Source organism: Canis lupus, chromosome 6 (genome assembly GCF_003254725.2).
Source record: "Canis lupus dingo isolate Sandy chromosome 6, ASM325472v2, whole genome shotgun sequence".
Classification (NCBI taxonomy): domain Eukaryota; kingdom Metazoa; phylum Chordata; class Mammalia; order Carnivora; family Canidae; genus Canis; species Canis lupus.
Window position 1 is genome coordinate 23,091,830 of NC_064248.1, and position 24,535 is coordinate 23,116,364.

Here is a 24,535-nt window from a genome sequence, read left to right on the forward strand (position 1 = left end):
CTCCTCAATTAGACTCCCTTGCCTGTTTCCTTGAACGGAAATTTGGACCCAACCAACGCTCTTCCAGCGAACTGGGTTCTAGGAGCAGTATTTACCCGATGTTTCTTTGATCCTTTCTAGCACAGGAGCCCTAGCAACGTTTCAGAACCGAAGGGGTCACACGGTGTTCCTGTGTCTGAAGTCCTTCCTGCTGCTATACCTCCAAGCTACAACTAAGGAGTTAACATAATTTCACGGGCTCTCTAGCTTCCCAGGTTTGTTTAGAAACTGCTTTTAATTGAACTCCACTAGAAATAATGTAAATACATTTTAAAAAATTTTTTTTAGTTCAAAAGAAAGTAAGAAGCCTTTCCGTTTACTCTGATATTGCACTTCAGAGATGGTCATTTATGCCACGGTGGCATGGTGAAGAACAAAATTGTTCTTTACCCACAAACGTTTAAAGTAGGTTCTGAGAATCTCAGCTTGGCACTTGTCGAACAGGGACACCTTGTTGCTTAACATGAGGTAGGCTATAACTAACTAACAAAAACATGGGGGGGGGGGGCAGGGGAGGATACTTTGTGTTCTCTCTTTTCAGTATACTCCCTGACTGCTTCCTCCCAAAACTGCAAAGAGCCTGAACCTTCCTAAGTCTAGTTCAAACCTCTAGTGGTCCCTGGCCCAAATCATCAAAAGGCAACTGTGTTAGCCAGTCCAGATAATACGATTTGTTTACCAGGTCACCTCTCCCTCCTGTCTCTGAAATCAGTGTGAGATAAAGGAGCTCTGTCTGTGCCAAAAGAAAGCCTTCGTATTTCTAGAGGGGGGTAGTGGGAAGAGGAGGGTGAAAACAGCAAGAGTATATAAAGTGACATTTCATTTCTGAAAACAAAGGAAACAAAAGGTTTGCCCCCCAACTACAGAATAAACTTGAGGAGCCACAGCTCAGAGACTGTAAACTGTGTCAGATGAACAAGAAGCAACTAGATGGCTGCTGAACTCCTAAGGATTTGGAGGTCAGTTGACGGCCGTGGAGCCTAGCATCTCAAAGGAGCAGATTTTCATTTTATCGGCCGTAGAGCCTAGCATCTCAAAGGAGCAGATTTTCATTTTATACCTGAGCAGCTGGCCTGGAAAAATGAATCATCCACACATTTAAAAGACTCTATAATAATCACAAAATAGTCAAATACATGTTATTTACGTTTAGCAAGCAAGCACAGGAAGAAACCAAAGCACAACACGATCAAATGATCTGCCTAAAGGTAGAGCAAATTCAATAGCAGACCTTTTCATAGAACTTGGTATCCCAGCTCGTGATCCTTCGATCCATCTAAGAAGCTTTGCTGTCTCTCTCTTCTCAGAGAGCCTCCTGAATTACAAATGAGGAGGAAGGAAAACAGCAAGAGTAAATATACTAAGCAGAAGTTCAGATTGCCCTCAGGGACTGCCCCCTTCCTTCATCTTCTAGAATGTCACTACTGTATATTAAAACCTCAATTAAAAACCTCAGTTATCCATAATGGAGAGGCGAAGAGGCAGATAACATGAGAAGCCAAAAACCAGCCAATATCCTTTCTTACATGGCTTTCAAATGCAGTCAGTGATATCCCAAAGATACATAAACGACAGCGTTCTGTACTGACCTGCTCACTGCCCTCCTGACCAGGAGGAGTTTAGATGTCTCACTTATGTCGTAGCTCTGTGCACAGGCCCAAAATCTTGACTGGATCACTTTCCTCTCTAGAACTCTAAGCAAAGGTACCTTTTTTTGTAATTGTTCTTATCAGCTACAGATTACATTTCATGTTTTCTTTTCAATGACAAAATATAATGTGAAAGGAACCCATAGAAAGAGGGACTGGATCTGTAGAGGACACAAAATGTGTTCGTCGCTGTTGGTCACTGTCATCTCCGTGAAGAAATCATAGTCTAAAAAGAACTCATAAATCACGTTTTCATCGACTTCATTTTATGGATTTGTTTTTTTTTTTTTTAATACTTCTTCGTGTTTTGTAGTGTCAGAGAATGATGCAAGTATTCCCCAGTATATTCAGTAGATGTGCCCTGTGGTAATTAAGCACTAAGGACGTCTTAAAAAATCAAATTAGTAAATATTCAGCAGTTATTTTAATGGGGATTTTTATCTGAACTTGGTTGATACAATTTCTGTCATAGGCAATGATCACTATGGTCTCTGATTGATAAATTCTAAGCTCAGGTGAAACTGCAAACAGGTTGCAAAAAAATTGGCAACATAAAGTAGCAGAATTAAACTGGGAGTCAGACCTATAGAAGCAAGTATAAATAACACAGTGTACTCTTGGAGATCTCCCAGTGTACTCATTAGCATAGTAGTTTGAGACAGACTACCTGAGTTTGAAGCCTGACTATGGTTCTGGTAATGCAATTTGAAGCAAATAATTTGATCTCTAGGTCTCAGTCTCCTCATCTGTAACATGGGAATAAAATAGTCTTGTGGGATGTGGTAATGATTAAAGTATATAGTCTAAATATAAATGGCTTAATGTAAGGCCTCAACACATAGTAAGCTCTCCAAAAAAATGTTAATTTGCTCTTGTTTTCACTATAACCCAGATAATTCAACCTCTTCTTATCCCCCCCTTTCCTCATTTATAAACTAAGGCCCATGATTCTGAGCTGCCTACTTCACAATACATCTGTGAGAATCAGGTGATCTAGAAGTCTCAACCAACATTATCAGAAGGATGTTCAGTCCTAATGTGACTGGTCTCTGCAGAGCTATTCGCCATAAAACATTCCCTTAGACCTCTTGATGAGAGCTCCTCCTGTGTCTATTCCTTTCGACTTCAAACTAAGGGAGGAAGGATGGGGGCAGGAAATAAAACATAAACTAGAAAACATTCAAACCTAAAAATCATAGAATCAGGCAGCAAACTGAAGTCATCTACTTGTCAAGAATGTTGGTCTTCTGAGTAGGCAAGCCTTTCTCCCTCTGATATATAGAACTCCATGCCAACGGTGGCATTTCATGTTTAGAACCTTCTGAACCCGGATGCCTGGGTGGCCCAGCGGGCCTGCCTTCGGCTCAGGGTGTGATCCCACGGTCTCGGGATCGAGTCCCACATCAGGCTCCCTGCGTGGAGCCTGCTTCTCCCTCTGCCTATGTCTCTGCCTGTGTCTCTCATGAATAAATAAAATCTTTTTAAAAAAAGAAAAGAACCTTCTGAACCCTGCGGCTTCCTCCCCCTGCCCCTCAGTCCTCACACCATGGTAATCTCATACCTGTCTCTGTTTGTCAGGAATAACATCAGAAAGACAAATACCACTTTCACATAGTCAGTAAATATGTATTAAATACATGCCATTTACTGTAGTATGTGGAACAGAAAACAAACATAGTGCCTCACCGTCAGACAATCTGCAGTCTGTCTAGTAGGAGGCAGACCTGTCCAAGGAATCAAAAAATGAATAAATGATTACAAATTGCTGAGTGCTAGAAAAGAATTGGATATTGTTAGAACTTCTAACATACATACACACACATACATACATACATAAATAAGGGACACTTGAGTGGCTCAGTGGTTGAGCGTCTGCCTTTGGCTCAGGGTGTGATCCTTGGATCCAGGGATCGAGTCCCACATCAGGCTCCCTGCAAGGAGCCTGCTTCTCCCTCTGCCTATGTCTCTGCCTCTCTCTGTTTCTCATAAATTAAAACAACAACAACAACAAAAATTAATAGAGGGATCTGACTTGACTGGGGTGTAGGGAGTAGTGTGCAGAATGCTGCCCAGAGGAAGTGTGGCATTGCAGCCCTCATTTTGACATCTCTCTAAGTTTGAGAGCTTCCGAAGTTGCCCAAGTTCCTCTGGATTATAGGTGCACCCAGTAATTGTAAGAAAAGAAATAGGAGTGCCCTTGCATCCCACTCGAGGGATGTGAAGACTCCTGGTGGACCACCTATGTAATTTTTATGTATACATGATTGCTTTTAGGATCCTTAAAAAAAATTGCACGTAATAGTGTAACTCACTGAAAGGAATATATGTATTATTTTAAAATACATGCTTCAACTTTGCAATCTCCTCGTAGGAGGTCTGAGTCAGAGCTCTGAAAAAAGAGAGAAGGCTGTTGTTTTTCACTCACTTTCTGGGGCATTTTCAAAGGTCCAAAGATGTTCTTTGATCTTGTTTTAAGTGTATTTTCAAAACATCCCTATCCTTGGCCTCTTAATTGCTGTCTCCTGCATGTATGTGGGTTTGGTCTTATGAATGGCTACTTCCTCTCCACCCCCTGTGCCATGTCACTTCATGCCACTGTGTTTTCATATACTTATTTTAAAACTATAAAGTCTTTTTGTTTTGTTAACTACAAAACATTCAAACTTATGGTTTATTTGAAATACATGAAAAAATTGCACGGTACAATGAGAAAGCTTTAAAAACTTAAAATCTAAATATTTCATAGTAGACAAAATATGTATGTACATACATAAACATAAGTGATCATAAAGAGTTAGTGTAACAGCACAGAACCACATCTCTGCTGGCATGAAAGAAGACCATTTTATTTTTACACAACCACGTACTAGTATGAGAATGAGGAAGAGTACATTTATGAAAGAGGATACTTGAGCAATCAAGCAACCTGAAAATCAGAAAAAACTATCTCCCTTCTCTGGTAAAGACAGTGATTGATCTTTTTGTTTGTTTGTTTGTTTGTTTTGTTTTGTTTTGTTTTGTTTTGTTTTTTGTGTATATATAGCCACAACTAATGTGAGTTGCTTTACAACTCAGCCTAGGATCTTCCGTAAAGGTATCGTGTGCACAAACCATTAAACCCAGAGGAAAGGCATTTGGCTCTTAAATAACCAAAACCTCAGCATTGTGAGACCATCACAGCTGTTTTCCTGCGGTTCATGGTTTTCCCTTACCAAGCATCCTTTGTTACAGACAATTTCCTAAAATCGACAGTCAATCCCAAAAACAGCTAGTAGGCTGTTCTACAATAGAAAGTTTATTTCAAGTTCATTAGCTTTCCATGCTCAAGTCTTTTGAGAAAAGTTTTAGAAAGGACAGGGGCAGGTATTGGAAGCTTTGCCTTCCACCGATAGCACTCAGATTCTATCTTCTTCCTCCAGCCTCCCACACCAGCTCTGGGAGGTGAGAGTGGGAGAAGCCAGCTTTGCTCAGGGACCTCACAAAAGTATAGTTTATCTGGGAATATAGAACAGGCTGTTCTGCCTCCAGGAAAAGTCCAATTTAAAACTAAAGTGACATTGGAGCCAGAGTTGCTGGTTTTGTTTTTTTGTTTTTTTTTTAAGATTTTATTCATGAGAGACAGAGAGGTAGAGACCTAGGCAGAGGGAGAAGCAAGCTCTTCACAGGGAGCCCAATGCAGGACTCGATCCCAGAACCCCGGGATCACGCCCTAAGCCAAAGAGAGACGCTCAACCGCTGAGCCACTCAGGCGTCCCAAATTTGCTGCTTTCTAAACATAATTTTAAGCAAATTCCCTTAGGTTAGTTACATGCACTTTTTACATTTTTTTTTTTAAGATTCTATTTATTTACTCATGAGAGGCACAGAGAGAGAGAGAGAGGCAGAGACACAGGCGAGGGAGAAGCAGGCTCCATGCAGGGAGCCTGACGTGGGACTCGATTCCGGGTCTCCAGGATCAGGCCCTGGGCTGAAGGCGGCGCTAAACCGCTGAGCCACCCAGGCTGCCCAGGATAAGTCTTCATGGGGAAAAATTAAGTTAATCCATGTAGTTATTTCATAGTACAATGAATTAATTTTTAGAGTCTCTGTTTGATACATGGACTGGAATTTCCCCATTGTCCTATACATGGGCAGATTTTCATCTTGATACATGGTAAATCATATCATATCTGAGAACATTTAATATTTGTTAGCTCTTTTATCCCTTTTAGAATTTATATCTGTTTAGACACAAGTGTCAGGAATACATTACATTTTTAACGTATGTTTAAAGATGTTTGAGGAAAAAAAATTAAGTCAGGTCTTTTTTTTTTAATTTTTATTTATTTATGATAGTCACACAGAGAGAGAGAGAGGCAGAGACATAGGCAGAGGGAGAAGCAGGCTCCATGCACTGGGAGCCTGACGTGGGATTCGATACCGGGTTTCCAGGATCGCGCCCTGGGCCAAAGGCAGGCACTAAACCGCTGTGCCACACAGGGATCCCAAGTCAGGTCTTTTTAATATGGTAGGCAGTACATACAATTGATCATCAAAACTGCCCTGTTAAAAATGCCCTGAAAAAAATTCTGGAAATAAACAATCGCTATATAAGAATCACACTTGGGATGCCTAGGTGGCTCAGCGGTTTGGCGCCTGCCTTTGGCCCAAGACATGATCATGGAGACCAGGGATCGAGTCCCACGACGGGCTCCTGGCGTGAAGCCTGCTTCTCCCTCTGCCTGTGTCTCTGCCTCTCTCTCTCTCTATCATAAATAAATAAATCTTAAAAAAAAAAAAAAAAAGAGTCACACTTTGTAAAAGCAGCTGTATGATGGATTAGAGCAAAAAGATACAAAGTCACCTTTTAGAAAGGCAGGTCCCCAAGCCAAGACTTGACTGCAGATTGACTGCAGGAAGGTCATAACATACCTACAGAAAAAAACATCTCATTGCATGTGGAGGGTGGGGAGGAGTGTCAGCCTTAGAAAATGGAAAGGCAGGCTGATTTGGTAGTGGATCTCCATCATCAACCCAGGAGGCAGTACCCCTCCGCTTGGCTCAAGGCAGCAGATGTCTCTCTGTGGATGGAGATAGGTGCATCCATTTTATCCAGGCTCCATGACATCATCTATTAGCATCATTCTAAATGGCCACATTCCTCACCACATGGTGGGCATGTGCTGATGGGGAACACAAGGATCTGTCTCATTTCTCAGTGTAAATTGGTAAATAGGTTTGGGGGTTTAAAATTTTTTTTTTTTTTTTGCATTGGGCTGTGAATTTGGCCTATGCTAATGTGCCTGTGGGAAATGATACCATTCTCCGTGTAACCGCATATCAAGTTTCAACACCAGCAAAACCTTAAACAATGGTGATTTACCCACATCATGCTCTTTATGGGGACTGAAGATGGCCAGCCAGCCTTCCTTCACCCAACAAATATCAGACCTCATTTGTCTGAGAAGTGAAATAAATAGAAATGAGAACGTTCTTAAATTCTTCAGACATGCCTCTGGTTCTCTTTCAGGGCCTTTTTTTTTTTTTCTTATCACCATACACTCCTAGTCCCTGAACCCCGTGTCGTATATCCAGCTCTCATCTTTGTCATCAAAAACAGGATGAGCATTCATACCAGGAAGCAGAAAACTCATTCTGGATATGTCCCTGACATTTTCCATGTGACCTTGGAAAATCACATAACCTTAATTATTTTGTCTCTAAAAATGATAATTAATAAAGACAACCTGTACATGTGCACCCGAATTAGAGACTACCAGTCACAGGATCTGTTTCTTCACCTGCTTACTTCTTTATATGAATTACGAATTATATGGATTTTTCCCCCAAATGCTAACATAAACATATCTTACATAGTACACGAGAAGTGGTTTCACTTTGTTTTTCCACACACTTTAACAACAAATCTAACAAATTCAGATTTCCATAGCACTCCACAAAATAGGAAATAATTTACATAATACATACTTGTGACAGAGTTTATAAGCAGAGACATCTTTTGTTTTGACAGTTGTATGCTTGACAAATTGTGAGCTTCTTATGACCTAAAGCCCAAATCCTTGCATTTCTTCCTCCCCATATCCATCTCCCTCCCCCTTAGTGTGAGGCATGCCCAGTCCCCTGGGAGGTGCTTGGGAGGAAAAACTCTCTAAATGAAAATGGGTATATTTCTACTACATGGAATTCTGGATCTGGGCCACAGCTTCACTCTTCATAGAAAGATGATATAAACAACAACAGCTGACACATCATGCTAAGTGTCTTACGTGTGTCCTCTCTTTTAATCCTAATTATAATCTAATAAGGTCCAAGACACAAAGCTTCCACTGCACAGCCAGTGTGAGGTTGAGGCAGGATTTTAAAATAGGCGGTCTGATTATAGAACCTTCATTCTTCACACAATGCTCTACTGCCTCCTAGTGTTTGTTAGCTGTCCTCAGCCCACGAGCATCAGAATCCCCAGTGGTATTTTTTTTTTTTTTTTCCCCAGTGGTATTAGTTACAGTGTAAGTTCCTGGGCCATCTCGGGTGTACCGATTCAGAATCTTGTTGTAAATAGGGAGTTTGTAACATGGCTCACAGGGAGAAGGCAGGGAAGAGGGTCTTAGCAGAAGCAATATGTGCTTTAATAAAAAGTGTGACTGGGCAGCCTGGGTGGTTCAGCAGTTTAGCGCCGCCTTCGGCCCAGGGCGTGATCCTAGAGACCCAGGATTGAGTCCTACGTGGGGCTCCCTGCATGGAGCCTGCTTCTCCCTCTGCCTGTGTCTCTGCCTCTCTCTCTCTCTCTCTCATAAATAAAATCTTTAAAAAAATAAAGTGTTACTTAAAAAAGTATTCAATAGTCATGAAATTTTTTAACAAGGTAATAATTTTTAAAGATTTTATTTATTTATTAGAGATAGAAAGAGCAAAGTCAAGTGCAGAGAGAGAGAGAGAGAGAGAGAGAGAGAAACAGACTCTCTCCACTGAGCAGGGAGCCCAATGTGGGACTCCATCCCAGGACCCTAAGATCATGAACTGAGCTGAAGGCTGATGCTTAATTGACTGAGCCACCCAGGTTCCCTGAGGTAATGATTTTTTTTAAGTGTTGAGATAACCTAAAAGAAGAAAAGGACATTTCCTTTTTAAAAAAGATTATTTATTTGAGAGAGAGAGAGAGTATGTGGCATGGGGGAGAGGGAGGGGAAGGGTAGAGGATAGAGATAGAGGGGGGAGGAGGAGGAGAGGATCCCAAGCAGACTCCATGCCTGGCCAGGAGCCAGACACGGGGCTCAGTCCTCTGACCCTGAGATCATGACCTGAGCCCAAATCAGAAGTTGTATGTTTAACTGACTGAGCCACCAAGGGGCCCCCAAAATGACCTTTTTTTAAAAAAAGGTTTTATTTATTCATGAGAGAGACACAGAAGCAGAGACATAGGCAGAGGAAGAAGCAGGCTCCTCAGCAGGGAGCCTGATGCTAGACTCAATCTCAGACCCCAGGATCATGCCCTGAACCAAAGGCAGACACTGCTGAGCCACCCAGGCATCCCAAAAATGACATTTCTAAACAGCAAGTCAAATAGCACTTGTGTAATCACTTCAGGACAATCTTCCAAAAATAAAATGAAAACTATTTCTGTGGTCTGTAAATATTTTTTAAGTCAAGCAATTCACCCTATGTACAGTTTCTGAGTTTTGACAAATGCATACAACTGTGTAAACCAACACCACAATCAAAATACAGAATATTTCCATTACCTTAAAAAAGTTCCCTGGATCTCTTGTCAACCTCTCTCCCCACCTTAGATCCTGGTAGCCACTAATTTGTTTGCTGCCCCAATGGTTTTACCCTTTCCAGAATATTATTTAAATGGAATTATACAGTAGATAATCTTTTGAGTCTGGCTTCTTTCACTCAACATTATGTGGTTGGCATTCATTCACACTGATGTATCAGTAAATCTATCCCCTGTCATTCCATGATGTAGATGTACCACAATTTGTTCACTAATTACCTGGTGGACATTTGAATTGTTTCCAGTTTTTTATGTGTGTGATTGTGAATAAAGCTGCCATAAACAATTGTGTACATGTGTGAATATTGTTTTTTGTTCTTTAGAGCAAATAGCTAGCAATGGGATTTCTGGATTCTATGTCAGATTCTATATCTATTTAACCTTCTAATAAGCTGTCAAACTGTTTCCCAAAGCAGCGATGCCATTTTAATTCTCCCAGGACTGTATGAGTTCTAGGTGCTCCACAACCTTGTCAGCACTTGGTATTGTCAGTTTTTATTTTAGCCATTCCAATAGTTATGTAGTAGTATTTCCCTGGTTTTGATTTGCCTTTTCCCAAAAGTCAAAGTTGTTTTTTTTTTTTTCATGTACTTATTTTCTATCTGTATATCTTTTTTGGTAGAATGTTCAAATATTTGCCCATTTTTTGTTGCATTCTTTCTTATCTTTTAACTGGTTGTGAAAGGTTTTTTTTAAGATTTATTTGAGAGAGAGAGAGAGTGCACGTGTGGGGGTCGGGTGGGGTGAGAGTGCACATGTGGGGAGGCGCAGGGCAGAGGGAAGAGAGATAAACTCAAGTAGCCTCTGCAACAGCATCAGCATGGTACCCAGTAGGAGCTCTATCTTATGACCTTGAGATCATGACCTGAGTCAAAACCAAGAGTCTAATGCTCAATCCACTGAGCTGCCAGGCGCCCCTGGTTGTAAGAGGTTTTTTATAAAAAATACTCTACATGCAAGTCTTTTATCAAATAGGGATTTTGCAAATATTTTCTCCCAGTCTGTGGCTTATCTTTTCATTTTCTTAACGATCTCTCTCAAAGATCAGGAGTTTTTCCATTTTTTTCCAGACTTACTGAGGTATGATTGACAAAAAGAGTATATATGGGGTTGCCTGTGTGGTTCAATTGGTTGAGCATCAGACTCTTGGTGTCAGCTGAGGTTGTGATCTCAGGATCATGGGATGGGGCCCCTTGTCAGGCTTTGTGCTCAGTGCAGAGTGTTTGTCCCTCTCTCTCTGCTCCTTCCCCCACTCACACACTTTCTCTTTCAAATGGATAAATAAATCTCCCCCAAAAAACTGTATAGATTTTACAATGTGATTTTTTAAAGGTGTACAATGGGATGGTTCAACATATACATTGTGAAATAATTATTATAATCAAGTTAATTAACATATTCATCACCTCACATAGTTAGGGTTGTGTGTGTGCACATGCACATGTAGTGAGAATACTTAAGAGCTACTCTCTTAGCAAATTTCAAGTATATAACATAGTATTTTTTAAAAGATTGTATTTACTTATAACAGAAAGAGCATGAGCAGGGGGAGGGACAGAAGGAGAGGGAGAAGCAGACACTCTGCTGAGTACAGAGTTGGTCATGGGGCTGGTCATGGGGCTAGATCCCAAGACCCCGAGATCACAACCAGAGCCAAAGTCCCATGCTTAACAAACTGAGCTACTCAGGTGCCCCTATAATATAGTATTAACTACAGTCATCATTCTTTAAAAAAAAAAGATTTATTTATTTGAGACAGAGAGAGCAAGCACATAAGTGGAGATAATTGTGGATTCACATGCTGTAGTATGAACAAGTACAGAGTTATCCCATATAATCTTTACCCAGTTTACCCTAATGGTAATGTCTTACAAACTATAGCACATTATCACAACCAGGATTTTGAAACTGATAATCCACTAATCTTATTCAGTTTTCCAGAGTTTTACTTAAATGTATGTGTGTTAGTTCCATACAGTTTTATCATATGTAGGTTCATGTGTCCACCACCACAGTCAAGATATAGAACAATTCCATTGCCACAATGACTGTTTGTGTTGTCCTGTTATAACCACATTCATCTCTAACCCTTCCCACTCCCATCTTAAACCTTTGGTCACCACTAATCTGTCTTCCATTTCTAAATTTTTTTCATTTCAAAAAATGTACAAAAGGAATTATATGGCATATAAACCTGTGATTGGATTTTTCATTCAGTATAATTCCCTGGAGAATCACCCAAGTTGATGTGTGTATCAATACTTTGTTAATTTTTATTGCTGCGTAGTATTCCATGATTTATATGTATCACAGTTTGTTTAACCATTAATCTGTTGTAGGACATCTGAGCTGTTCTAGTTTTTAGCTGTTATGAATCAAGTTATGAATATTCATTTATAGGTTATTGTGTAAATGTGAGTTTTCCTTTCTCTGGGATAAGTGCCCCAAAGTATAGTTGCTATGTTGCATGGTAATTGCATGTTTCGATTTTTTTTTTTTTTTGCATGTTTCGATTTATAAGAAGCTGCCAAAATGTATTCCAGAGTGGTGGTACCATTTTACATTTACACAGCAATGTACAAGTGATCCTGAATCACCTTTTAAAGTGTTTAAAAATAAGAAAAAAAGAAGTCTTTTATATTTACCTTCATTTTAACCATTTCTATAGATCCTTATTCCTTGATGTAGACCCAAGTTTCTTTCTGGTAACTTCCCTGAACACTTGATGTAATGCAAGTCTGCTGGTAATGAATTCTTCCAGCTTTTTGTTTGTCTGAAAGTCTTGATTTCACCCTAATTTTAAAATATATTTGCATTGTGTATAAAATTTTAAGTTGACAAGGGTTTTTATTCTTTCAACATTTTGAAGATGTCATTACATTGTCTTCTGTCTTGCATGGTTTCTGATGAAAAATGTGATGCTAATCCAATTGTTGTTCTTCTCTACGTAATGTATGTTATTTCTCTGGCTACCATCAGTAATTTATCTTTATCTTTGTTTTTCATTAGTTTGAATATGATGTGTGTAGGTGTTTTTTGTTTTTATGTTTGGTGGGGTTTTTAATATTTATACTGGTATTTTCCTGGTTCTCTGAGCTACTTGGATCTTGAGCTTCTGGGTTTTATGTCTTTCATTTTTTTTTTAAATTCTTGGCTATTGAGGATCCCCAGGTGGCTCAGCAGTTTAGCATCTGCCTTTGGCCCAGGGTGTGACCCTGGAGTCCCGGGATCGAGTCCCACGTCAGGCTCCCTGCATGGAGCCTGCTTCTCCCTCTGCCTGTGTCTCTGCCTCTCTCTCTCTCTCTCTCTCTCATGAATAAATTTAAAAATCTTTTAAAAAATAAATAAATTCTTGGCTATTGTCCCTTCAAATATTTCTTCTAACCTATTTCATTTTTTAAAAAAGATTTTATTTATTTATTCATGAAAGACACAGAAAGAGAGGTAGAGACACAGGCAGAGGGAGAAACAGGTTCCATGCAAGGAGCCCGATGTGGGACTCAAACCTGGGAATCCAGGATCATGCCCTGAGCCAAAAGCAGACACTCAGCCACTGAGCCACTCAGGAATCTCTAACCTATTCCATTGTTGGGGGGGTGGGAGGAATTCTATTAAAAAGTATGTTTGACTATTTCATATTGTCCCAAGTCTCTGGGGTGCCCTATCCCTTTTTTCTTACTCTATTTGTGTTTGAGCTTGAGTGATTTCTATTGACATATCTTCAAGTTCACTAATTCTTTCCTCGTGGGGCATATTAAAGTTTACACAAGTCCAAACTTCTTCACCATCTTTAACTCCCCTTTCAGGACTAAGTGTGGATTGATGATTAGTAGATCTCCCTGGAAAATAATAGTCACCATCCCTTTTCCTAGTTTTCTCTATCTCCAGGTCCTAAAAGAACTTTTCTGATTTTAGGGAAACCAAAATGAAAACTAATTCAGGAAATATACCATTTTGTATTCTTTTTTTTTTTTTTTTCCATTTTGTATTCTTTTACTGCAACATGCTGGCTTGGATCAGAGAACTCAGCATATGGATCAGGTCTACTCTACTTATACTCTTTCCACTTCTTACTGAACATACCTACCCACAGACCAAGTAGTAGCAACCCAGTGGTATGCTGGAGCCTGTTCATCCTGGCTGGTGAGAGCTATTGTTAATTTTTCAGGAATTTCTCAAGCTAATTTTTAAACATAGCAATTGCTTAAAAATTAATATATGTAAGTTTAAGTAAATGATATTAAAAACAAAATGATAAGCATTCAAAACATCAAAACATTACTTTCTCATTACTACATTTTACTATTATTTATGCTTGTAGTGTTATCAATGTCTGCTGTATCTGTATGGTGATGCAACATGCACATCTGGTGTTATAAGATTTTAGCTTTTTAATTTTATAGTGGTATGTTACTGAGTATACTTTCCCTTAAATCCGCTTTCAGTAATATCATATTTATAGCCTGAAATTAGCCATAGTGGATGTATTTATACCATGGAAATCAATATATATTATTGTTTTGTTGATTGTCTAGACCAGGTGTTGGCAAACTTTTTCTATAAAGAGCCAGACATTTTCAGCTTGTGAGTTACATAGAGTTCCTGTCACACAGTAATTATTTGTTTAACAAGCCTCTAAAAAAATAATAATAACAAGCCTCTAAAAATGTAAAACTTATTCTTTGATCTCAGACTGTACAGAAAGAGACCATAGGTTGGATTTAGCCCACAGGCTATAATTTGCCAATCTCTGGTCTAGACTTAAAGTAGTAAAGAAAATGTTAATAATGCAGGCAAAATTCAAAATGGTCATGTGTATAGCTGTTACACTGTGAAAAGCACAGGAAATTGAGGACATATTCTTTCTAATGTTCTTTTTTAAAAAAAAGATTTATTTATTTACTCATGAGAGACACAGACTGAGAGAGAGAGGCAGAGACACAGGCAGAGGGAGAAGCAGGCTCCTCACAGGGAGCCCAGTGTGGGACTTGATCCCGAATCCCAGGATCACAACCTGAGCCGAAGGCAGGCGCCCAACCACTGAGCCACCCAGGCGTCCCTCTTTCTAGTATTCAAAACCTGTCATTCAAAAAATCAGAGAAGTTGCTCACATCACTTAATGACTGAGTAAAGTTCAGAAATATGTCTTTATTATTTCAGTTTTATCTTACTAGTTAACATAAGAATATAAAATAACATTTAGGTTGTAACTACCCTTGATCTAACATAACTGACTTCTTTGTTGAACTGAATAGTAATCAAGCTTATTCATAGTCTTGATTTCATGACTATTGTTGTGAATTATAAAGACTAACAGTGGAATTTTTCAGAAATAACAAAAAGAAATAACAAGCCATGCTGAAATTATAGGTGTATGAAATTTACAATGAAGAGTAGGTATACTGTATTATTTGTAACTCATATGCTACACATCCTTTTTATCAGTAAAATGTATAACAAAGATATATATGTATATATGCAAACATTTTTTTTCAGAGAGCCAGCTGTCAAGCATCTTCAGCACACCAATATAAACAGTGTGTCATGCTGAGCAGTGACCATTCTTGGGTAGAGAATCTTTTTTTTTGGTAGAGAATCTAACCGACAGGGGTGCCTGGCTAGCTCAGTTGGAAGAGCATGCAACTCTTGATCTTGGGCTTGTGAGTTTGAGATTACTTAAAAATAAACAAAACTGAGAAAGAGAGAGAGAATCCAACAGGCACACAGAGTCTGAATCAGTTAGATGAAAGTGAGCAACTGACCTGAAAGCTCTGGCGCTCAGTTGAGAGTGTGTGTGTGAGAGAAAGTGTGAGGGAACAATGAAATAAAAATGTCAGAGGCAGAGAAAGCTACCTCAGACCTTGCCTTTCCCACTCCAGTCCTTGTATTCTTCAATTCTATTTTATTTCCTATCCCCCAATATCTATGAATTTGCCTATTATATCCTTACAAGAAACTTTCCATTATTTAAGATAGCTGAAGTTGAATTCCTTAATAACCAAAAGCTCCATGACTAAGACAGTGAGCCATATAAATCTGGGTTACATGGGTTCTCTTACACTAGTTCCTGAATCTCCCAAATCTGACCACTATCAGTCATAAGGGAATCTATAGATGATAGTGATGTAGTATTACTTAATGAAAAGGGGGGTGGGGCGAGTCTTCACGGGCAGCCCCATTGGCTCAGCGGTTTAGCCCGCCTTCAGTCCAGGGTGTGATCCTGGAGACCCAGGATCGAGTCCCACTCAGGCTCCCTGCATGGAGCCTGCTCCTTCCTCTGCCTGTGTCTCTGCCTTTCTCTCTCTCTCTCTCTCTCTCATGAATAAATAAATAAAATCTTTTTTAAAAAAAAGTCTTCACTAATACAATCAGCTGAAGAAACAGTATGAGGCTTAAAATAAAAGGAAGTGACACGCACAGTCAGGTGGACTCTGGGAAACCAGAACAACTCATGGAGTGATTCAAGGGTGAAGAGTAACAGGTTGTGACCAGGCACAAGACCACTTGGAAATTGCCAACAGACAGGCCTTAAACCATATTTAATTTTCTTATTCAGTTTATTATTGTAGTCAAGAAGCCCTAAAATGTTGGATTTTTTTGTTTTATCTGTTTTGTTTTCTAAACAAATTAGAGGTTATAAAGAACATTTTGCCTTCTGGTATAATGTAAACTCTATTAGAACAGATAAACAACTGAAGTTTTGTTTGAATCCCATGATATCCAGGATTGGCCTTAAAGAGCCCCTGTGTAGTCTGTCTTGTTCCTGATTGAGAATGGGCTCCAAACCAAAATCTGAATTAGTACAATGCCCAGGGGGACCAGGCAAATCAAATTAAACATAGCATCATGAAGATCTAAAATTGTACTAGGGAAAGAAAAAAAGATTTAAGACACAATTAGTTTCTCTAATGGTTTCTTATTAATTCAAAGCTATATAACAAAAAGTTTCAGAATAATTTTGCTTTTAAAAAGTAACAGCAATTTTATCAATAATCTGGATTTTTTCAAACTACCTTCCAGTTGCCCATACCAGAGGAGGCTGACATATAAACCTGTGATCATGCCTGAAGGACCACACGCAACAGTACATGAGAGGATGGAAGGTGGAGGTGAGGCAGAGTGCATAGGTACATACATCTACATGCTCATAATACTTTCAGTTTTGTAATTACAAAAAATTTTTTACAAATTACAAAAAATTTGCTCATAATACTTTCAGTTTTGTAATTATCAGCCAAAATGTTTTAAAGATTTATTTTTTATTTATTTATTTATTTATTTATTTATTTATTTATTTATTTATTTATTGAGAGAGCATGTGTAAGCATGCATAACTGGGAGGAGGGGCAGAGGGAGAGACTTTCCAAGCAGACTCCCAGCTGAGCGAGGAGCCTCACACAGGGCTCAATCCCATGTCCCATGAGATCATGACCTGAACCCAAACCAAGAATTGGACACTTAACCACCCAGCAGCCATTTCCGACATGTTTTAAACAAAATGGTGGGAACTTGGCATTCATTTTTATTACTAAACTTATTATTATTCAACACAATTAGAGGTTACAAGAAGAAAGTATCGTTAACAGTAATATTCAGGAATAGCATGTCCTGGTTTTCTGCCAAGAACTTCCACTAAGCCCCAGATTTCCTGTGGTTCTTGATTATGTTCCTGATCTTTCTTTTTTCCATTTAAATCATATACAGTAAAAGAGGGCTCCTGATTATTTGGGGGCTGACTATCCAGTCCACTGCTTCTTTTTGGTCACCTACACTACCTAAAATATCACCTCATTTATTCAGCCAAGTGAGGAAATATGAGAAAAGATCAAACTATATGACAGTTTAGGAAGAAGAAGCAGTTTGTTACATTTTTTTTTTTTTTAAATTTTTTTGAATTTTTATTTATTTATGATAGTCACAGAGAGAGAGAGAGAGGCAGAGACACAGGCAGAGGGAGAAGCAGGCTCCATGCACCGGGAGCCCGATGTGGGATTCGATCCTGGGTCTCCGGGATCGTGCCCTGGGCCAAAGGCAGGCGCCAAACCGCTGCGCCACCCAGGGTTCCCAGTTTGTTACATTTTTATACTAAAATCATCTATTACCGATGGGAGGAGCAAGATGGCGGAAGAGCAGGGTCCCCAAATCACCTGTCTCCACCAAACTACCTAGAAAACCTTCAAATTATCCTGAAAATCTACGAATTCGGCCTGAGATTTAAAGAGAGACCAGCTGGAATGCTACAGTGAGAAGAGTTCGCGCATCTATCAGGGTAGGAAGACGGGGAAAAAGAAGTAAAGAAACAAAGGCCTCCAAGGGGGAGGGGCCCGCGAGGAGCCGGGCTGAGGCCGGGGCGAGTGTCCCCAGGACAGGGGAGCCCCGTCCCGGAGACGCAGGAGCTGCACCGACCTTCCCGGGCGGAAAGGGGCTCGCAGGGAGTTGGAGCAGGACCCAGGAGGGCGGGGATGCCCTCGGGCTCCCGGGGACAGTAACAGCAACTGCGCGCCCAGGAGAGTGCGCCGAGCTCCCTAAGGGCTGCAGCGCGCACGGCGGGACCCGGCGGGACCGGGAGCAGCTCGGGGGGCTCGGGCGGCGGCTCCGCGGAGGGGGCTGCGCGGCCCCGGGAGCAGCTCGGAGGGGCTCGGGCAGAGGAAGAGGCTCCGTGCGGAGGGGGCTGCGCGGTTCCAGGAGCAGCTCGGAGGGGCTCGGGCGGCGGCTCCGCGGAGGGGGCTGCGCGGCCCGGGAGCGCGAATCCAACAGCGCAGGCTCCGGAGCACAGGGCGCCGGGACACAGCCCAGGATCCGGCCTCCCCCGGGACAGGCAGAGGCCGGGAGGGCCCAGGACAGCGAGGACGCTCCTGCCCCAGCTGAGCAGATCAGCGGCCCCGCCCGGAGCCTCCAGGCCCTGCAGACGGAGTTCCTGCCGGAGCTGAATCCAGGTTTCCAGAGCTGCCCCGCCACTGGGGCTGTTCCTCCTGCGGCCTCACGGGGTAAACAACCCCCACAGAGCCCTGCACCAGGCAGGGGCACAGCAGCTCCCCCAACTGCTCACACCTGAAAATCAGCACAACAGGCCCCTCCCCCAGAACACCAGCTAGACGGACAACTTCCAGGAGAAGCCAAGGGACTTAAAGTACACAGAATCAGAAGATACTCCCCGGTGGTTCTTTTTTTGTTTGTTTGTTTTTGTTTTTGTTTTTGTTTTTGTTTGGTTTTGCTTTTTGATTTGTTTCCTTCCCCCACCCCCTTTTTTCTCCTTTCTTTTTCTTTCTCTTTTTCTTCTTCTTTTTTTTTTTTTTCGTTTTTTTTTTCTTTTTCTTCCCTTTTTTTTTCTCTTTCTCTTTTCTTTCCTTCTTTCTCTCCTCTTTTTCTCTTTTTCCCAATACAACTTGCTTTTGGCCACTCTGCACTGAGCAAAATGACTAGAAGGAAAACCTCACCTCAAAAGAAAGAATCAGAAACAGTCCTCTCTCCCACAGAGTTACAAAATCTGGATTACAATTCAATGTCAGAAAGCCAATTCAGAAGCACTATTATACAGCTACTGGTGGCTCTAGAAAAAAGTATAAAGGACTCAAGAGACTTCATGACTGCAGAATTTAGAGCTAATCAGGCAGAAATTAAAAATCAATTGAATGAGATGCAATCCAAACTAGAAGTCCTAACGACGAGGGTTAACGAGGTGGAAGAACGAGTGAGTGACCTAGAAGACAAGTTGATAGCAAAGAGGGAAACTGAGGAAAAAAGAGACAAACAATTAAAAGACCATGAAGATAGATTAAGGGAAATAAACGACAGCCTGAGGAAGAAAAACCTACGTTTAATTGGGGTTCCCGAGGGCGCCGAAAGGGACAGAGGGCCAGAATATGTATTTGAACAAATTCTAGCTGAAAACTTTCCTAATCTGGGAAGGGAAACAGGCATTCAGATCCAGGAAATAGAGAGATCCCCCCCTAAAATCAATAAAAACCGTTCAACACCTCGACATTTAATTGTGAAGCTTGCAAATTCCAAAGATAAAGAGAAGATCCTTAAAGCAGCAAGAGACAAGAAATCCCTGACTTTTATGGGGAGGAGTATTAGGGTAACAGCAGACCTCTCCACAGAGACCTGGCAGGCCAGAAAGGGCTGGCAGGATATATTCAGGGTCCTAAATGAGAAGAACATGCAACCAAGAATACTTTATCCAGCAAGGCTCTCATTCAAAATGGAAGGAGAGATAAAGAGCTTCCAAGACAGGCAGCAACTAAAAGAATATGTGACCTCCAAACCAGCTCTGCAAGAAATTTTAAGGGGGCCTCTTAAAATTCCCCTTTAAGAAGAAGTTCAGTGGAACAGTCCACAAAAACAAAGACTGAATAGATATCATGATGACACTAAACTCATATCTCTCAATAGTAACTCTGAATGTGAACGGGCTTAATGACCCCATCAAAAGGCGCAGGGTTTCAGACTGGATAAAAAAGCAGGACCCATCTATTTGCTGTCTACAAGAGACTCATTTTAGACAGAAGGACACCTACAGCCTGAAAATAAAAGGTTGGAGAACCATTTACCATTCGAATGGTCCTCAAAAGAAAGCAGGGGTAGCCATCCTTATATCAGATAAACTAAAATTTACCCCAAAGACTGTAGTGAGAGATGAAGAGGGACACTATATCATACTTAAAGGATCTATTCAACAAGAGGACTTAACAATCCTCAATATATATGCTCCGAATGTGGGAGCTGCCAAATATAAAATCAATTATTAACCAAAGTGAAGAAATACTTAGATAATAATACACTTATACTTGGTGACTTCAATCTAGCTCTTTCTATACTCGATAGGTCTTCTAAGCAAAACATCTCCAAAGAAACGAGAGCTTTAAATGATACACTGGACCAGATGGATTTCACAGATATCTACAGAACTTTACATCCAAACTCAACTGAATACACATTCTTCTCAAGCGCACATGGAACTTTCTCCAGAATAGACCACATATTGGGTCACAAATCGGGTCTGAACCGATACCAAAAGATTGGGATTGTCCCCTGCATATTCTCGGACCATAATGCCTTGAAATTAGAACTAAATCACAACAAGAAGTTTGGAAGGACCTCAAACACATGGAGGTTAAGGACCATCCTGCTAAAAGATAAAAGGGTCAACCAGGAAATTAAGGAAGAATTAAAAAGATTCATGGAAACTAATGAGAATGAAGATACAACCGTTCAAAATCTTTGGGATGCAGCAAAAGCAGTCCTAAGGGGGAAATACATCGCAATACAAGCATCCATTCAAAAACTGGAAAGAACTCAAATACAAAAGCTAACCTTACACATAAAGGAGCTAGAGAAAAAACAGCAAATAGATCCTACACCCAAGAGAAGAAGGGAGCTAATAAAGATTCGAGCAGAACTCAATGAAATCGAGACCAGAAGAACTGTGGAACAGATCAACAGAACCAGGAGTTGGTTCTTTGAAAGAATTAATAAGATAGATAAACCATTAGCCAGCCTTATTAAAAAGAAGAGAGAGAAGACTCAAATTAATAAAATCATGAATGAGAAAGGAGAGATCACTACCAACACCAAGGAAATACAAACGATTTTAAAAACATATTATGAACAGCTATACGCCAATAAATTAAGCAATCTAGAAGAAATGGACGCATTCCTGGAAAGCCACAAACTACCAAAACTGGAACAGGAAGAAATAGAAAACCTGAACAGGCCAATAACCAGGGAGGAAATTGAAGCAGTCATCAAAAACCTCCCAAGACACAAGAGTCCAGGGCCAGATGGCTTCCCAGGAGAATTTTATCAAACGTTTAAAGAAGAAACCATACCTATTCTCCTAAAGCTGTTTGGAAAGATAGAAAGAGATGGAGTACTTCCAAATTCGTTCTATGAAGCCAGCATCACCTTAATTCCAAAGCCAGACAAAGACCCCGCCAAAAAGGAGAATTACAGACCAATATCCCTGATGAACATGGATGCAAAAATTCTCAACAAGATACTGGCCAATAGGATCCAACAGTACATTAAGAAAATTATTCACCATGACCAAGTAGGATTTATCCCTGGGACACAAGGCTGGTTCAACACCCGTAAAACAATCAATGTGATTCATCATATCAGCAAGAGAAAAACCAAGAACCATATGATCCTCTCATTGGATGCAGAGAAAGCATTTGACAAAATACAGCATCCATTCCTGATCAAAACTCTTCAGAGTGTAGGGATAGAGGGAACATTCCTCGACATCTTAAAAGCCATCTATGAAAAGCCCACAGCAAATATCATTCTCAATGGGGAAGCACTGGGAGCCTTTCCCCTAAGATCAGGAACAAGACAGGGATGTCCACTCTCACCACTGCTATTCAACATAGTACTGGAAGTCCTAGCCTCAGCAATCAGACAACAAAAAGACATTAAAGGCATTCAAATTGGCAAAGAAGAAGTCAAACTCTCCCTCTTCGCCGATGACATGATACTCTACATAGAAAACCCAAAAGTCTCCACCCCAAGATTGCTAGAACTCATACAGCAATTCAGTAGCGTGGCAGGATACAAAATCAATGCCCAGAAGTCAGTGGCATTTCTATACACTAACAATGAGACTGAAGAAAGAGAAATTAAGGAGTCAATCCCATTTACAATTGCACCCAAAAGCATAAGATACCTAGGAATAAACCTCACCAAAGATGTAAAGGATCTATACCCTCAAAACTATAGAACACTTCTGAAAGAAATTGAGGAAGACACAAAGAGATGGAAAAATATTCCATGCTCATGGATTGGCAGAATTAATATTGTGAAAATGTCAATGTTACCCAGGGCAATATACACGTTTAATGCAATCCCTATCAAAATACCATGGACTTTCTTCAGAGAGTTAGAACAAATTATTTTAAGATTTGTGTGGAATCAGAAAAGACCCCGAATAGCCAGGGGAATTTTAAAAAAGAAAACCATATCTGGGGGCATCACAATGCCAGATTTCAGGTTGTACTACAAAGCTGTGGTCATCAAGACAGTGTGGTACTGGCACAAAAACAGACACATAGATCAGTGGAACAGAATAGAGAATCCAGAAGTGGACCCTGAACTTTATGGGCAACTAATATTCGATAAAGGAGGAAAGACTATCCATTGGAAGAAAGACAGTCTCTTCAATAAATGGTGCTGGGAAAATTGGACATCCACATGCAGAAGAATGAAACTAGACCACTCTCTTTCACCATACACAAAGATAAACTCAAAATGGATGAAAGATCTAAATGTGAGACAAGATTCCATCAAAATCCTAGAGAAGAACACAGGCAACACCCTTTTTGAACTCGGCCATAGTAACTTCTTGCAAGATACATCCACGAAGGCAAAAGAAACAAAAGCAAAAATGAACTATTGGGACTTCATCAAGATAAGAAGCTTTTGCACAGCAAAGGATACAGTCAACAAAACTCAAAGACAACCTACAGAATGGGAGAAGATATTTGCAAATGACATATCAGATAAAGGGCTAGTTTCCAAGATCTATAAAGAACTTATTAAACTCAACACCAAAGAAACAAACAATCCAATCATGAAATGGGCAAAAGACATGAACAGAAATCTCACAGAGGAAGACATAGACATGGCCAACATGCATATGAGAAAATGCTCTGCATCACTTGCCATCAGGGAAATACAAATCAAAACTACAATGAGATACCACCTCACACCAGTGAGAATGGGGAAAATTAACAAGGCAGGAAACAACAAATGTTGGAGAGGATGCGGAGAAAAGGGAACCCTCTTACACTGTTGGTGGGAATGTGAACTGGTGCAGCCACTCTGGAAAACTGTGTGGAGGTTCCTCAAACAGTTAAAAATATACCTGCCCTACGACCCAGCAATTGCACTGTTGGGGATTTACCCCAAAGATACAAATGCAATGAAACGCCGGGACACCTGCACCCCGATGTTTCTAGCAGCAATGGCCACGATAGCCAAACTGTGGAAGGAGCCTCGGTGTCCAACGAAAGATGAATGGATAAAGAAGATGTGGTTTATGTATACAATGGAATATTACTCGGCTATTAGAAATGACAAATACCCACCATTTGCTTCAACGTGGATGGAACTGGAGGGTATTATGCTGAGTGAAGTAAGTCAGTCGGAGAAGGACAAACATTATATGTTCTCATTCATTTGGGGAATATAAATAATAGTGAAAGGGAAAATAAGGGAAGGGAGAAGAAATGTGTGGGAAATATCAGAAAGGGAGACAGAACGTAAAGACTGCTAACTCTGGGAAACGAACTAGGGGTGGTAGAAGGGGAGGAGGGCGGGGGGTGGGAGTGAATGGGTGACGGGCACTGGGGGTTATTCTGTATGTTAGTAAATTGAACACCAATAAAAAAAAAAAAAATCCATAGGATGGATTCAATAAATGCACTACAGAGAAACATTTTTGACATAGGAAAATATTAATATTACTAAGTGAAAAATAGATTGCAAAACAATAAATATAATCCTTTTGTTTAAAAAAATTGCTAAATAAATATTTATGTGCTTTTAAAAAAAAAAATAATAAAAAAAAAATAAAATCATCTATTACCAGAAACTAGGTGTCATTCATGTATCTTTTTAAAAAGGCAGTATGTGATTATTAATATGCTGGCACTGGGCTAAGTACTGGATATTCAATGGTAGGCAAAACTGATAAGAATTCCCACCCTCAAGGAGCTCACCTAGTGTAGGAGCTAGATACAAATCAAGTAATCACAGATAAGAGTGATTTACATGTGGCAACATAAGATCACTGCATTAAATGCTATGATGGAAAAGCACAAGGTATTAGATGGGAGCACTTAGCCAGAGGGTCTGGCCTACTCTTGGCGAGTGGAGTCCAGAAAAGGCTCCCCTGGAGAAGCAGTATTTGACCTGAGTTCTGAAGAATAAATAGGCATTAACTAGAAGGCTTCTGCCTAGAATCATGTGCAAAACCTCCAACCATCACTACCTCCTCCTCTAAAAGCCATAGTTGGGAATGTTCGTCCTTGGTGCTCTGGACTGGGCTGCATTTGTTAGGAATGGCCAT

General features: G+C 40.4%; 2 protein-coding genes and 1 long non-coding RNA gene across 12 annotated transcripts in view; 1 reads left to right on the top strand and 2 right to left on the bottom strand.

Annotated features, from left to right (window-relative positions):
* Window positions 1-1,356, bottom strand: part of METTL9 (methyltransferase like 9) — a 47,211-nt gene extending 45,855 nt beyond the window's left edge. Inside the window, exon 1 of the mRNA XM_025416209.3 lies at window positions 1,271-1,356. Coding sequence (XP_025271994.1) covers window positions 1,271-1,315 — 45 coding nt within the window. The 5' untranslated portion in view covers window positions 1,316-1,356. The remainder of the gene's footprint in view (window positions 1-1,270) is intronic.
* Window positions 1-24,535, top strand: part of LOC112640256 (uncharacterized) — a 32,492-nt gene that overhangs the window by 725 nt on the left and 7,232 nt on the right. For 2 of the 3 annotated variants that reach the window (XR_003123933.2, XR_004816494.2), the window contains 2 exons: window positions 121-254; window positions 16,486-16,574. This is a non-coding gene — a long non-coding RNA (uncharacterized LOC112640256). The remainder of the gene's footprint in view (window positions 1-120; window positions 255-16,485; window positions 16,575-24,535) is intronic. The other variant, XR_003123934.2, reaches the window with a different exon arrangement.
* LOC112640252 (transmembrane protein 180-like) overlaps window positions 6,483-24,535 on the bottom strand; it is a 54,242-nt gene continuing 36,189 nt past the window's right edge. For 7 of the 8 annotated variants that reach the window (XM_025416199.3, XM_025416197.3, XM_049111294.1 and 4 more), the window contains one exon: window positions 16,004-16,330. In XM_025416199.3, coding sequence (XP_025271984.1) covers window positions 16,198-16,330 — 133 coding nt within the window. In that variant the 3' untranslated portion in view covers window positions 16,004-16,197. Of the gene's footprint in view, window positions 6,749-16,003; window positions 16,331-24,535 lie in introns of those variants that run through there. The other variant, XM_049111290.1, reaches the window with a different exon arrangement.